The sequence below is a fragment of the Nerophis ophidion genome, linkage group LG03 (assembly GCF_033978795.1).
Source record: "Nerophis ophidion isolate RoL-2023_Sa linkage group LG03, RoL_Noph_v1.0, whole genome shotgun sequence".
NCBI lineage: Eukaryota > Metazoa > Chordata > Actinopteri > Syngnathiformes > Syngnathidae > Nerophis > Nerophis ophidion.
The window spans coordinates 24,197,273-24,212,154 of NC_084613.1; the positions used below are offsets into that span (position 1 = coordinate 24,197,273).

General features: G+C 36.7%; 1 protein-coding gene across 1 annotated transcript in view; it reads left to right on the forward strand.

The window, feature by feature from the left end:
- Nucleotides 1-14,882, forward strand: part of dnai4 (dynein axonemal intermediate chain 4) — a 34,719-nt gene continuing 19,837 nt past the window's right edge. The window contains exons 1-7 of the mRNA XM_061893769.1: nucleotides 1-103; nucleotides 218-380; nucleotides 7,796-7,953; nucleotides 11,808-11,911; nucleotides 11,994-12,153; nucleotides 14,438-14,577; nucleotides 14,660-14,812. Coding sequence (XP_061749753.1) covers nucleotides 36-103; nucleotides 218-380; nucleotides 7,796-7,953; nucleotides 11,808-11,911; nucleotides 11,994-12,153; nucleotides 14,438-14,577; nucleotides 14,660-14,812 — 946 coding nt within the window. The 5' untranslated portion in view covers nucleotides 1-35. The remainder of the gene's footprint in view (nucleotides 104-217; nucleotides 381-7,795; nucleotides 7,954-11,807; nucleotides 11,912-11,993; nucleotides 12,154-14,437; nucleotides 14,578-14,659; nucleotides 14,813-14,882) is intronic.

The following is a 14,882-nucleotide window of genomic DNA, read 5'->3' on the forward strand; positions in this document are numbered from 1 at the left end:
ACAAGATAAGTCCACTTACAACACAACTAGGTTGCATGTTTGTTTTAAACAAACCACCACAAAAGACAGAAAAGATGAGGAAAAACAGCTCTACCCTAACCGCGTATGTCTTGTGAATTGTACACGGATATATATGTATATATATATATATATATACCGTATATGCTAACCTGATACCATCTATGCTGACCTGACCGTTGTGTTGCTTGTTTGCTAGCTCCTCCAGAGCGATGAAGAATTCCACTTCGGGGATGCAGCGACACTTCCAGAGCTCCAGATACACAGGCAGCTTCACGGGGTTCCCAAGCCGAAAAGGCTCCCGGATGATGTCGGACAGCAGAGCCACGGGAAGGAGCAACGTTCACAGGAAAGCCATTCGGGTAACTTCAAAGTAGAGTAGGGATTCATTGCTCTTTGAAGGTACCCGGATCCAGAGGACCCGTTCCTCTCAAAGAGCCGTAAAAAAAGTGGCTATCCATTATATTTTATATATTCTTTATATCAAGGAAGCAATCAATGGTAGCGGTTATAAGATACAATGTGGATCAGAATAATTTAACATCACAGAAATACTGAATTCTGAAATATTGGCTATATATATATTTTTTGCGTCAACATTCCATAAAGTATTGCAATATCCCCATGCTTTGACAGTGACATCACTATTTTAAAATATCTATCACCTAAAAAATGTTTTCATAGTCCATCCATCCATCCATCTTCTTCCGCTTATCCGAGGTCGGGTCACGGGGGCAGCAGCCTAAGCAGGGAAGCCCGGACTTCCCTTTCCCCAGCCATTTAATCCAGCTCCTCCCGGGGGATCCCGAGGCGTTCCCAGGCCAGCCAGGAGACATAGTCTACCCAACGTGTCCTGGGTCTTCCCTGTGGCCTCCTACCGGTTGGACGTGCCAGAAATACCTCCGTTGGGAGGCATTCGGGTGGCATCCTGACTAGATGCCTTAACCTCCTCATCTGGCTCCTCTTGATCTGGAGGAGCAGCGGTTCTACTTTGAGCCCCTCCCGGATGGCAGAGCTTCTCACCCTATCTCTAAGGGAGAGACCTGCCACCCGGCGGAGGAAGCTCATTTGGGTCGCTTGTACCCATGATCTTGTCCTTTCGTTCATAACCCAAAGCTCATGACCATAGGTGAGGATGGGAACATAGATCGACCGGTAAATTTAGAGCTTTGCCTTCCGGCTCAGCTCCTTCTTCACCACAACGGATCAATACAGCATCCACGTTACTGAAGACGACGCAACGATCCGCCTGTCGATCTCACGATCCACTCTTCCCCCACTCGTGAACAAGACTCCGAGGTACTTGAACTCCTCCACTTTGGGCAAGATCTCCTCCCCAAACCGGAGATGGCACTCCACCCTTTTCCGGGCGAGAACCATGGACTAGGAAAATGTTATAGTACAAGAGAACTTAACATTCGAAAAATACATAAATAAGTCAGAATAACGTGTATTGATGGATATAAAAAGTCTAATATACAACAAGAACAAAAATTGGGTCACAATAAAAATGTGGGTACCCAATTGTACGTGTGCACGCTTGAACTACTTCACAAAATAAGATAACTGAATAAACAACACACACATATATATATATATATATATATATATATATATATATATATATATATATATATATATATATATATATATATATCCATCCATTTTGTACCGCTTATTCCCTTTGGGGTCGCGGGGGGCGCTGGTACCTATCTCAGCTACAATCGGGGGGAAGGCGGTGTTCACCCTGGACAAATCGCCACCTCATCGCAGGGCCGACACAGATAGACAGACAACATTCACACTCACATTCACACACTAGGGCCAATTTTAATGTTGCCAATCAACCTATCATACATATATATATGTATATATATATATATATATATATACATATAATAAAAAAAAAAGTATATCCAAAGACTCACAGGGAGACACTGTCTGGTCCTATCACCACAATAATAAATGAATGAATCCTTTAGACCAGGGGTGTCCAAACTTTTTCCACTGAGGGCCATACACTGAATAATCAAAGCAAGCGGGGGCCATTTATTTTAAAAACCAATACAATATATGTATAAAATATATACATTTAGGCCTCCACTCAGGTTTGATCCCGGGAACTCCAAAGGGTTTTGGTAAAAATAAAATGTTAAAAATGTGTCATTATTCAGTATTATTATTTTTATTATTATTCAAATTTTACATCTCTAGATCAGTGGTTCTTAACCTGTGTTTGATCAAACCCCAGGGGTTCGGTGAGTCGGCCTCAGAGATTTGGCGGAGCCTCTGCTGCTATTTACAACCGACTCATCGTGTAAATAAAAACTTCTCCCTATTGGCGTATTATGGATACACCCAAACAATGTTCCTTTTAATTTTCTATCTGATTTGCAAGTGTTTAATGTGTTGTGAGTTCATGCACTGTGTTGGCTTTGTACTTTGAACAAGGTGATATTCATGCAGGGTTCATTCTGTGCACCAGTAAAAAAACATACCGTGTTTTTCGGACTATAAGTCACAATTTTTTTCATAGTTTGGCCAAGGGTGCGACTTATACTCAGGAGCAACTTATGTGTGAAATTATTAACACATTACCGTAAAATATCAAATAATATTATTTAGCTCATTCACTTAAGAGACTAGACGTATGAGATTTCATGGGATTGAGCAATTAGGAGTGACGTATAGTATGTTCTATATGTTATAGTTATGTGAGTGACTCTTTCCATAATATGTTACGTTAACATACCAGGCACCTTCTCAGTTGATTATTTATGCGTCATATAACGTACACTTATTCAGCCTGTTTGTTCACTATTCTTTAATTATTTTAAATTGCCTTTCAAATGTTTATTCTTGGTGTTGGATTTTATCAAATACATTTCCCCCAAAAATGCGACTTATACTACAGTGCGACTTATATATGTTTTTTTCCTTCTTTATTAAGCATTTTCGGCGGGTGCGACTTATACTCCGAAAAATATGGTATAACTTTATCTTGAATTTGAAAAACTTTTTTTTTTTTTTCAAGAAAGAAGGGTTTGGTGAATGCGCATATGAAACAGGTGGGGTTCAGTACCTCCAACAAGGTTAAGAACCACTTCTCTAGATCAACATTAGGTCTATCTGTCAATATAACGTTTTTAAATATTTAAGTCGTATGCTTTTTTTATTGAAAAAAAAACACAAAATATGCAATATTTTCACCCAATAAAATTTAAAGTAGAATATTATAGATTATAGAATAATTTGAGCCGGAAAAAAGGTCAAAAACTCATAACACCATTGATTTTAATTCACTATTATTTTTTGTACAATGACACTTAAAACAAAATACACTGATCCAAAAGGGTCCTTCTCATTAAAGTGTTAAAAAATAAATTATAATTTTTTTTTTACTGTTTACTTTTAACACAATGGTCTAGAGAACAACTTCAGATCCATCCGTCAATTATAATTATAATTTTTTTTTTTTGTTTATGTTTTTTGTTCGTTTTAGGCCATATTTAAAAAAAAACAGCTCAGTTTTTTATGTGGCAAACACAAAATATCCAATATTTGCCCCAAAAAATATCTCAAAGTGGAATATTTAATGTGACGTAATTGGAGCCTTGAATTGGTCAATAAGTCATAATTGATTTTGATTCACTATTTTAAAAAAAAAAAATTTTAAAGAAAGAAACAGCCTGCATGGCAGCTTTGAGTTATTAGAGTAAACATTGCAACGTTATTGTTACATTTCACCTGTTTGCTCTTTTATACCACTTTTTATGTTTTTAATTTTTTTCCATTGTATTTTTAAAATGTGCTGTGGGGCCGTTAAAAAATGTCCTGCGGGCCACAAATGGCCCCCGGGCCGCACTTTGGACACCCCGGCTTTAGACAGACTTTGTCTCCAAAAGACTGGAAGCCAGAAAGTGCCACACTGGTCTTCAGGTCAGAAAAACAAATGGGGTCGCAATTTACAGACCTACTAGCAATCTCCCCGTGGTATCAAAGATTGCTGAGAGGTGTGTCGCAGACCAGCTATTGGCCCATCTTCACAATTCGCCGTACAGACTACACACCATCCACTTTGGATTCAGAGCTAACCATTCCATCGACACTGCCAATTGTGTTTTGTTTTTGTTTTTTTAATGTAAAATCCAAGACCGACAAGGAGGTAGTTGGTGCTGTTTTCTTGGACTGGAAGAAGGCACCATTAGCCATCTCAAAACTGTGACGGTTCAATTTCTCTCCAAGCTGTCCTGTTCAAAATTGAATTGACCATGACCAAAATCATCTTGCTAATATGATTTGCTAATACTAATGAACAATATGTTTATTATTAGTACTGTAGTTTGCAGTGGTGAATAATGCACTGCATCATAATATACTGAGAGCTGTTACGTAATAACACACACTATTCAAAACATCTGACTTGTACTGTTACCATCTAGTACAAGTGTACATAATGAAGTGGCCAGAAGTCTCACTTGTTTTACACCACGTGGTAGTGTGGCGCTAATATTCATTAATTAGTCACCTGTTGTGCAAATGAATAGTTATCAGGCTTATAATAACCCAGTATGTCATACAGTATAATGTTTCAGCCCAGAATGCAATCCAGAAGCTGCTCTTTGGAAACAGTAATTGCCGTAGCAAGAAACGTAAACAGCATTCATCTGTTCTAGGGTCAAACTGTCCCCAACCCTAAATTTTCATTCAGTGTATAGGCAATATTTTAACCTTTTAATCCCTTGACCATTTTCCTCTAAAGCAGCAGTGTCAAACTTGTTTTAACTTAGAGCCACATTGCAGTTGTGGCTACCCTCAGAAGGCCGCTTGAAACAATGAGTAATACTGTACATGGGGCGGTATAGCTCGGTTGGTAGAGCGGCTGTGCCAGCAACTTGAGGGTTGCAGGTTCGATCCCCGCTTCACTGCCGTTGTGTCCATGGGCAAGACACTTTACCCACCTGCTCCCAGTGCCACCCACACTGGTTTAAATGTAACTTAGATATTGGGTTTCACTATATAAAGCGCTTTGAGTCACTAGAGAAAAAACGCTATATAAATATAATTCATTTAATTTCATTACATGTAAAAGGAGTCACCTCCTGATTTTATAATATGATTACATATGCATTTGATCATTATATATATTTTTTTACGTACTCTTTAGGCTGGCATCTTAGTCACCATAATTATACAGTAGAGTTTATGGTGTTACGGTAAATGGAGAAATGGTACCACTGCTTTTTAACGTTAAAATTCTGACAAAAAAGCGGCCAATTTTTTTACTGTAAATCTATGGTTGTTGTTGTTTTTACCGTGTTTTACAGTCAACAGAATAAGGGTACCACTGTTTTGTTTTTTTTTACGGTAAAATTCTGGCGACTTTTTTTTTTACCGTAATTTTTACATTGTACAATTACATGGACAATTTGCTTTGAAATCATAAGTTCATCAATTGTAAGATATTTACTTTTATTTTACCAAAAACATTTAAAATATATGATAATACCTCGCCTATTGCCCGAATGCAACTGAAATAGGCTCCAGCACCCCTCGCCACTACAAAAAGGACAAGCGGTAAAAATTGGATAGATGGCAAATACATTATTAGGAAACAGAATTAATAGTTCATTATTATTACAGTTTATAACTACATTCCAACCTTAATGCATACAAATGTGACTAATATTCATTACATTATTAACTTTAACAACATTATTAATACATAAGTCAAGTTGGTATTTGACTATTTTTATTTTAAGAAAATAAAGTCTGTTATGTGTGATACTATTTTATTTGTAACATTACTAGATACTATTTAAATTAAAAAAAATATATGCAATTGAATGCAGCCCATGTATTTGTTTTTCTCTCAAAACGGAAAGAACAAATACATTTTGTAAGAAAAAATATCGTACTTTGTTGACGCATATTACTTCAATCTTTTGCAGGACACATAAAAGGATGTGGCGGGCCAGATCTGGCCCAAGAGCCCTGAGTTTGACATCTGTGCTCTACAACAGTGGTTCTCAAACTTTTTTTTCATCAGAAAACACTTGGTTTTCCAAGTACCACCATATTGACCATCATTAAAATATAGAAGCGCAGTAGGCCTAAGTATTCATTAAATACAAGGAAGAAGTAATATTTAACAAGTATATTTAATATTTTAGGCCATTGTGAGATGACACGCGGTTTGAACAGTAACACTGTGTTTGAATATAGGAAAACAAAACACTAATCACTTGATTGAGTGATTCTTTAAAGGCCTACTGAAACCCACTACTACTGACCACGCAGTCTGATAGTTTATATATCAATGATTAAATCTTAACATTGCAACATATGCCAATACGGCCTTTTTAACTTACTAAATTGCAATTTAAAATTTTGCGCCAAGTATCCTGTTGAAAATGTTGCGGTATGATGACGCGTTTGTTGACGCGTGCGTGTGATTTCACAGATTGTAGCGGACATTTTGTTCCAGCCCCGATCCCAGCTATAAGTCGTCTGCTTTAATTGCATAATTACACAGTATTCTGTACATCTGTGTTGCTAAATATTTTGCAATTTGTTCAATTAATAATGGAGACGTCAAAGAAGAAAGATGTAGGTGGGAAGCGGTGTATTGCGGCCACCTTTAGCAACACAAAAACAGCCAGTGTTTCCTTGTTTACATTCCCGAAAGATGACGGTGAAGCTTTACTATGGAACAGAGCGGTCAAGCGAACATGGTTCCCTACCACATGTCAACCGGCAGGTTTCGGTGAGAAAATGGTGGTAATAAGTTGGCTCTTACCGTAGACATGAGCGGAGAGCTTGCGTCGTTCCTTGTGCACCTGTCAAAGAGGCAGCTGCGGACTCTCTTGCCTCCTGAACGTGGGATGCTTCCACCGTGGAGGAGGGAAAAAAATAAAAAATTTCAGCCCGGCCCCAATGGCTGCCTTTGCTTCGCCTTGTCGAGAAACGTGGCTTCCCTCAGAGACACTGACGGTCACCACACCTGTGGCCACACACCTCCGACTTTTGCTAAAACACTAGTAACAAAATAAGCAGATAATCGATTTTCCAGAATTATCCCTGTAAATTTGTCTAATAACATCTGAATCACTCTGCCGTCTAGTTTTTGTTTTGTTTTGTTTTTCCTGGTCCTTCACTCTCACTTTCCTCATCCATGAATCTTTCATCGTCGCTCAAATTAATGGGGAAATCGTCGCTTTCTTGTTCCAAATCGCTGTCGCCGCTGGTGGCCATGATTGCAAACAATGTGCGGATGTGAGGAACTCCACAACCCGTGACGTCACGTGCACATCGTCTGCTACTTCCAGTGCAGGCAAGGCTTTTTTATTAGCGACCTAAGGTTGCAAGCTTTATCGTCGATGTTCTCTACTAAATCCTTACAGCAAAAATATGGCAATGCCGCAAAATGATCAAGTATAACACATAGAATGGACCTGCTATCCCCGTTTAAATAAGAAAATCTCATTTCATTAGGCCTTTAATGTACAGTACCTCTAGATGGAGCCTGCGTACCACAGTTTGAGAATCCCTGCTCTAAAAGATGATGTTTTTCACCCTGATACAGTTGTATATAGGTGATCTTTGTCATTTGCGCACTGTTTTTGTTTTATGTAAAATGGCTTGTAAGACCTTCCACCAATCATAGCAGCTCCACAAATGAGTTTAGATGTTAAGCGACATCTAAAAACTTCTCCTTTGGAAAAAACTCCACTGATTACGCAACTTTAGAGACTGATTTAGTTCCACATCTTGGCAGGTGCTGGATGAGAATGGCTATGACGTCACACCTCGGCCACTTCTCCAACCTGAGGTTAGGGACCCGCACTCCAAACCAATCAGATACATTTTCGAAGACCTCTTCTCCAGATGGGACACGTCGAAATCGTCTTCCTTCTCCAACGTGGCCTCTTCTGGGTAACCACATGCATCTATACCAGCTCCATGAATGAATCCATTAGCCACTCATTCCATTTGTAGCGCTTCAGCCTTGGTCTTCATCATACATTTATCAACATTGTTAGCTGTTTTACAAGTATAAAAAGAAGTTAACTGCAATATAATACACTAAATATCGTCCCCTGTTTGTTGTTGTTAATTGGTTGTCAGAATCATGAATTAGAAATCAAATATTTTCATAGCTGTGGCATAAAAACATGTTTTAGGCCTTCTAAATATGCCCTCTAGATATGAAATAACACCTTTTAATCACATTTACAATCTCTTAATCCAATATAGTACAGTGGAACCTCAATTTCCAAATCCCCTTTTTGCAAAGTTTTCGATTTACAGATTTTTCGAAGAAAATGGCGACTTTGCTTTTATTAGTATGCAGAAGAAAGAGGTTGGGTTTTACCAGGGTTTGTTTGTCTGTTTGTTAGCAACATAACTCAAAAAATGAATGATACATTTTAATGAAAACTTTAGGAAATGTTAGAAAAAATCAAATGCCTTCTCTCATTCCTTTACGACCTCCAACACACGGACCACACACTCGTGCTACCCAGGGAATTTTGGAAAGGTAGTTTACTTATGGTCCGGCTAATTGAATATATATATGTGTATGTATGTATGTATGCACGTATGCATGCATGCATAGATTGATTAACGTGGATCCCGACTTAAACAAGTTGAAAAACTTATTCGGGTGTTACCATGAACTGTGCAATCTACTAATAAAAGTATCAATCAATCAATCAAAAGCATGCGTATCTGTGTGTGTGTGTATATAAATATATGTATACATATATGTATGCATGCATGCATATGTTTGTGTGTATAAAAATGTATACATATATGTATATATAAATATAAATGTATGTATATATATCTGTATATATATTATATATATATACACTGTATATATATCATGTGTATATATGAATTATACATGTGTATATAGCGTATATATGTATATATGTACAAATATATGTATATATACTGTATATATATATACATATATGTATATGTAAAATATATGCGTGTAAGTGTATATATATAAATGTAATATATGTTTATATATACATACATGTATGCATGCATGCATATGTTTGTGTGAATAAAAATGTATACATACTGTATGTATATATAAATATATATGTATATATAAATGTATGTATATATATATATATATATATATATATACACATATATATCTGTATGTATATTATATATATATATACACACTATATATCTATATACGTTTATATATATCATGTGTATATATAAATTATACATGTGTATATAGCGTATATATGTACAAATATATGTATATATACTGTATATATACATATGTGTATATGTAATATATATGTCTGTATGTGTATATATAAATGTAAAATATTTATATATACATATATACATAGATAAATACATACACACACACATATATATATATATATATATATATATATATATATATATATATATATATATATATATATATATATATATATATATATACAGTTGTGATCAAAATTATTCAACCCCCACACAATTTTGGTGTTTTAGCAAGTTGGACATTTATTCCGTATTTTGTTTATAGTCATATCAAACAAAGATGCATTAAATAGACAAATGCAACTTGAAGTACAACATTATATTTTGTAACATACCAAACAGTGTCATTTCTCTTAATATCTCATTGACAAAAATATTCAACTCCTTGAAGATCATAACTCTTAAGAACAGAATTTGTATAAGGTCTTTTCAATCAGGTGTTGAAAACACCTGTAGATGTGATTACAACCATAACGAGCAACAATTAAACTGATTGAAAAAGACTGTGACGCTCAGCTTCTTGTAGATGGTCAATGGTGTATTTGCAACATGGTGAAGTCCAGGGAGTGGTCAAATAAATCAAGAGAGGAGGTAATTTATCTTCATAAGAAAGTATATGGATATAAGAAAATAGCAAAGACATTACACATTCCAAAAGACACAGTTGGGAGCATAATTCGCAAGTTTAAAGCTAAAGGCACAGTGGAAACACTACCGGACGTGGTAGAAAGAGGATGCTGTGTGCAACTGCTGTCCAGTATTTGAAGCGTACAGTGGTGAAAAACTCCGGGTAACAGCTGAGGATCTACAACAGGACATTGCAGAGGGGGGAACGCAGGTTTCGTCCCAAACAATAAGGCGCGCACTACGAGATGAAGGCCTCCATGCCAGAACTCCCAGGCGCACCCCACTTCTGACTACCAGGCACAAGGAAAATAGACTCCAGTATGCAAAAAATCATCTGGACAAACCCCAAAGGTTTTGGGAAACTGTTCTATGGAGTGATGAGACAAAACTGGAACTCTTTGGGCCTATGGACCAATGTTATGTTTGGAGGAGAAAAAATGAAGCTTACAAAGAGAAGAACACCTGGCCTACTGTTAAGCATGGTGGGGGGTCAATAATGCTCTGGGGCTGTTTCTCTGCCTCAGGTACCGGGAATCTCCAGCGCGTTCAAGGCATCATGAATTTTATTTCCTACCAGGATATATTAGCTGCAAATGTCATGAAGTCAGTGACGAAGCTGACGCTTGGGAGACATTGGACCTTCTAACAGGACAACGATCCCAAGCATACCTCCAAATCAACATCAGAGTGGTTGCAGAAGAAGGGCTGGAAGACTCTAGAGTGGCCTTCACTGTTGCCAGACCTAAATCCTATAGAAAACCTGTGGTGGGACTTGAAGAAGGCAGTTGCAGCACGCACGCCCAAGAATGTGAATGAACTGGAGGCCTTTGCCCAAGAAGAATGGGCTAAAATACCTGTAGATCGTTGCAAAAAGCTTGTGTCCGTTTATGTATCACGTTTGAAGGATGTAATTACTGCCAAAGGGTGTTCTACTAAGTACTAAAGATGCATATAACTAGGGGGTTGAATCATTTTGTCAATGAGATATTAAGAAAAATGTCCTTTTTTGGTATTTTGTAAAAAAAATATATATATATATATATATATATATATATATATATATATATATATACATATGTGTGTGTGTTTGGTGTGTGTATATATATATATGTATATATTATTCAAGTTTACACTGTTTCTTATGGGGAACTTGGTTTTACTATACAACTAACGAACAATGTTCAGGAACCAGTTATGTTTGTAATTTCAGGTTCCATTCTATTGTAATGCTGTTTGAGACTGAGCCATTTGGTATCCATGAAGCTGAACAGTGCGCTCTGATTGGTTTGGTAAATAAATCAGTACATTTTATTGATATATAATTTCTCACAGAGAGAGTTCACAAAGATACATTTCAAATAAACTGATATGATAATGAAAACAATGATGTAAAAGATAATAAAAATGGTAATTGATTATTACAGAATATTACTGTAACTCATGATTAAACAAATATATAGCCAATTCGACATTAGTATTGCAATGCTTGGTGTTTTAGTCATTGTTATGCTTGAAAATGCTTCATTTAGGACAGAAATCATTGAATGTGATTTTAAAAAAACATTTAAAAAAAAATCTGTCGCTAAGCCGCATCATTTGAAGCACGATGTGGCGAAGGACGACTGTAAGACAGTTTGGAAGACAGCTTGCATGCAAAAGTAAATGCCAGTGTTACTGCCACTTAGTGTCTTGTTATTGACATTGCTGGAATCAAGCCTTGTGTGGAGGGTATTTACTATATCAAGTTCTTTGCATGTTATATTTTTTTTCTCAAACACTTGCTAAGGTAATCCTCAAATTTTTGTTTGACTTTTAAGGCCCTTTGTCTTCGACAAAATATTTTTTCCGTTGTTTTTATCCTTAAGATCATTTATGTGGAGCAGCAGACCCCCCAGCATGTCCACCAAGAACTCAATGACCATCCACAGTGGAGACATCGCTTTCAAGTTGGAGAGCATCCCGCAATCCGGTAGCCGTTTTTTTTTTCTAATTATCATTGAACGCCATTGCAAGTATTTTATAATTTTATGTTTTTTAAAACTCCCATCCAGAGGCAAAGCGACAGGCGGCCCCTGTGGGTCAACATATGTTGGAGGAGACCACTTCGGACGAAGTGGTCAACATCTACCTGACTGAGACGGACACCATCACACTTCTGGACCTTCTCAGCACCTGTGTGTCGGAGGAGGCTGACGACGCACAAGCTATTAAGTCAGTAAATAAGCTTTTCTTTTTTTGTCCTGTCCAGCTACTCAGGCAAATCATATTGTTGATATAGATGCCCATATCTGTTGTACATATTTACTTTACAAAAGAGAAGTGTGAGATACTTCTCCTGTTGCCTTATTTGTATTTGACTTTATTAAATGGAGTTATATTATTATTTGGTGCAGCCAACTGGAGCAGGATGGGATAGAAAGAGAAAAAAGGAGGAGAGAAGGAGACATTGCGGGGCCAAGAGGGGCATAAGACAGAGAGACAACAACAACAGTACAGCATCAGCAAATATGATATTACAAATATGATACGAAAATTAATAGCAAAGAAGCAGTTAGTTAAGTAAATATTCATAACACACAAAGGACAATGAACATAATTGCACTACAAATGGAGCAATACAAATACCAATAGAAATAGCACTATTGATAATGAATAATAACAATGTTACCTCTATTATCAACAAAACAAATGCAACAATACATATATGTAATGATAACTTTAAGTACAAAATAAAAGAGATAAATGGAGAGGAAGAAAGAGAATTGAATTGTAGTAACCTTGTAGATTGTTATAGTAACAATATGGGAGTGTGCCGTGTTTTATCCAGTTTCCTCTAGGGGAACAACGTTAATATAAATTAGATGAAACGTGGTTATTTGCATGACTGTATGTTTGCATATGTGCTTGTTTATGTACAGTATGTGTATATATATATACATATATATAGTTGTAACTAAGCTTTTCTAAAGAAAATATTTCTACACTGCAGTTATTCTCAAAATGGTGGTAGACGGCTTCCATCTAGTGGTAAGTCAAATAATCACTTAATTATATGCCGTTAATTTTAATTGATTCATTATTTAATTGAAGTGTTTTATTGTCCTGTATTCAAACACAGTGTCACTGTTCGATGGGTTTGTAATGTTACAGTGACCAAAATATTAAATAAAACTGCTACCTTGTTTTGATGAATACTTAGGCCTACTATGCTACAGTTTTTTAATGTTGTCATTACGGTGGTACTTGGAAAGCCAAATGTTTTTTGAGGTGGTACCTGGTGAAAAAAGTTTGAGAACCGCTGGTATACTGTGTATTTGTATGTATTTGTTTGGCGAATCAGTGTATTCTACCAGGAAGTATTAGTAAGACCATACTGACAAAATAGTGGATGAAAAGTTGTACTAATGTCATTGTAATACAAGAAAAATCTCAATATATTAAGAGAATTAAGTTTCAATATTATGTGAATACAATAATTTTACTTTTTTTTTTTACATTCTTTTACATTTTTATTACAAAAGAAGAACAATCTTAATACACCATGACAATTAAGATGTAATATTATGTGAATATAGTCATATTACAGAAAAATATATTTTTTTGTATTTTGATTTTTATCACAAAAAAGTCTGGTTTTTGTTTTTATAAATAAATTGTGCATGAAGAAAGTTGGAATATTAACAATTCAAATTGCCAATTAGAGTAAAGTTGTAATTTTATGGCAGGGGAACAACATTTTATGAAAAAGTTCAGTTGTTACAAAAGTATATTTTTAATATCAATGTCGGGGAAAAAAATCAACTACAGCATGACAATAACTTTGGGGGAAAAAGTCAAATTCTGGGACAATAATGTTGTCATATTATGGGATTAAAAACATCAAAATCATACCAGAAAAGTTGTATTATTATGAGAAAAAAAAACGTAAATATGCTTCACCGAGATAAGAGCAGTAAATAGATATATTTGGTTCTCATAATATTACTAGAGACGACATGTAATTTAGGCACCACGGTGGAACAGGAGTGTGCCACTGTGTGCATGTGCCTCACAATACAAAGGTCCTGAGTAGTCATGAGTTCAATCTCGGGCTCGGGATCTTTCTGTGTGGAGTTCGCATGTTCTCCCTGTGACTGTGTGGGTTCCCCCTGGGTATACTCCGGCTTCCTCACCCTGGCAAAACCATGCACCTGGGGATTGGTTGATTGGCAACACTAAAAATGGGCCCTGGTGTGTGAATGTGAGTGTGAATGTTGTCTGTCTATCTGTGTTGGCCCTGTGATTAGGTGGCGACTTGTCCAGGGTGTACGCCGCCTTCCGCCCGAATGCAGCTGAGATAGGCTCGAGCACCCCCCGCGACCCCAAATAGGGACAAGCGGTAGAAAATGGATGGGTGGATGGAACATGTAATTTAATGACAATAAAGTCTTAATATTATGCATTGTAATAGTAAACAGCCATTAACTGACACTAATCCTCTGTGTGTATCTTCCAGGGAGAGCAACCTCCTCTACATCGAGCAGTGCAACAACAAAATGGGCAACGACAAATACATTGCTCGGGCGGTGCAGACGTTCGTCGGAGCGTCGAAAGACAAAAAAATCCAGAGCGAAAAGATTTTTATGCAGGATGAAGGTACATAAACATTCACACCAGCCACATTGTTAAATAAATGATTTCTCTCCAATCAGCGTTTTTAAGTTCAATACCTGTGCAGGTAGCATGGCCACCATTTGGGATATCTATGACTCATTCCAAATTGAAGCTACTACTAAAACAGAGAAGGCTTCTGACAGCGCCATGGCGGTCAAAAAGGGTCAAGGGACCAATGAGGGAGAGAGCTACAGCACCGCCAGCACAGCAAACACAGGTAATAACCTAATCACCGCCATTTTGTTTGTTTTCGAACCTCACCCCTAATGGATACTACATGTACACTG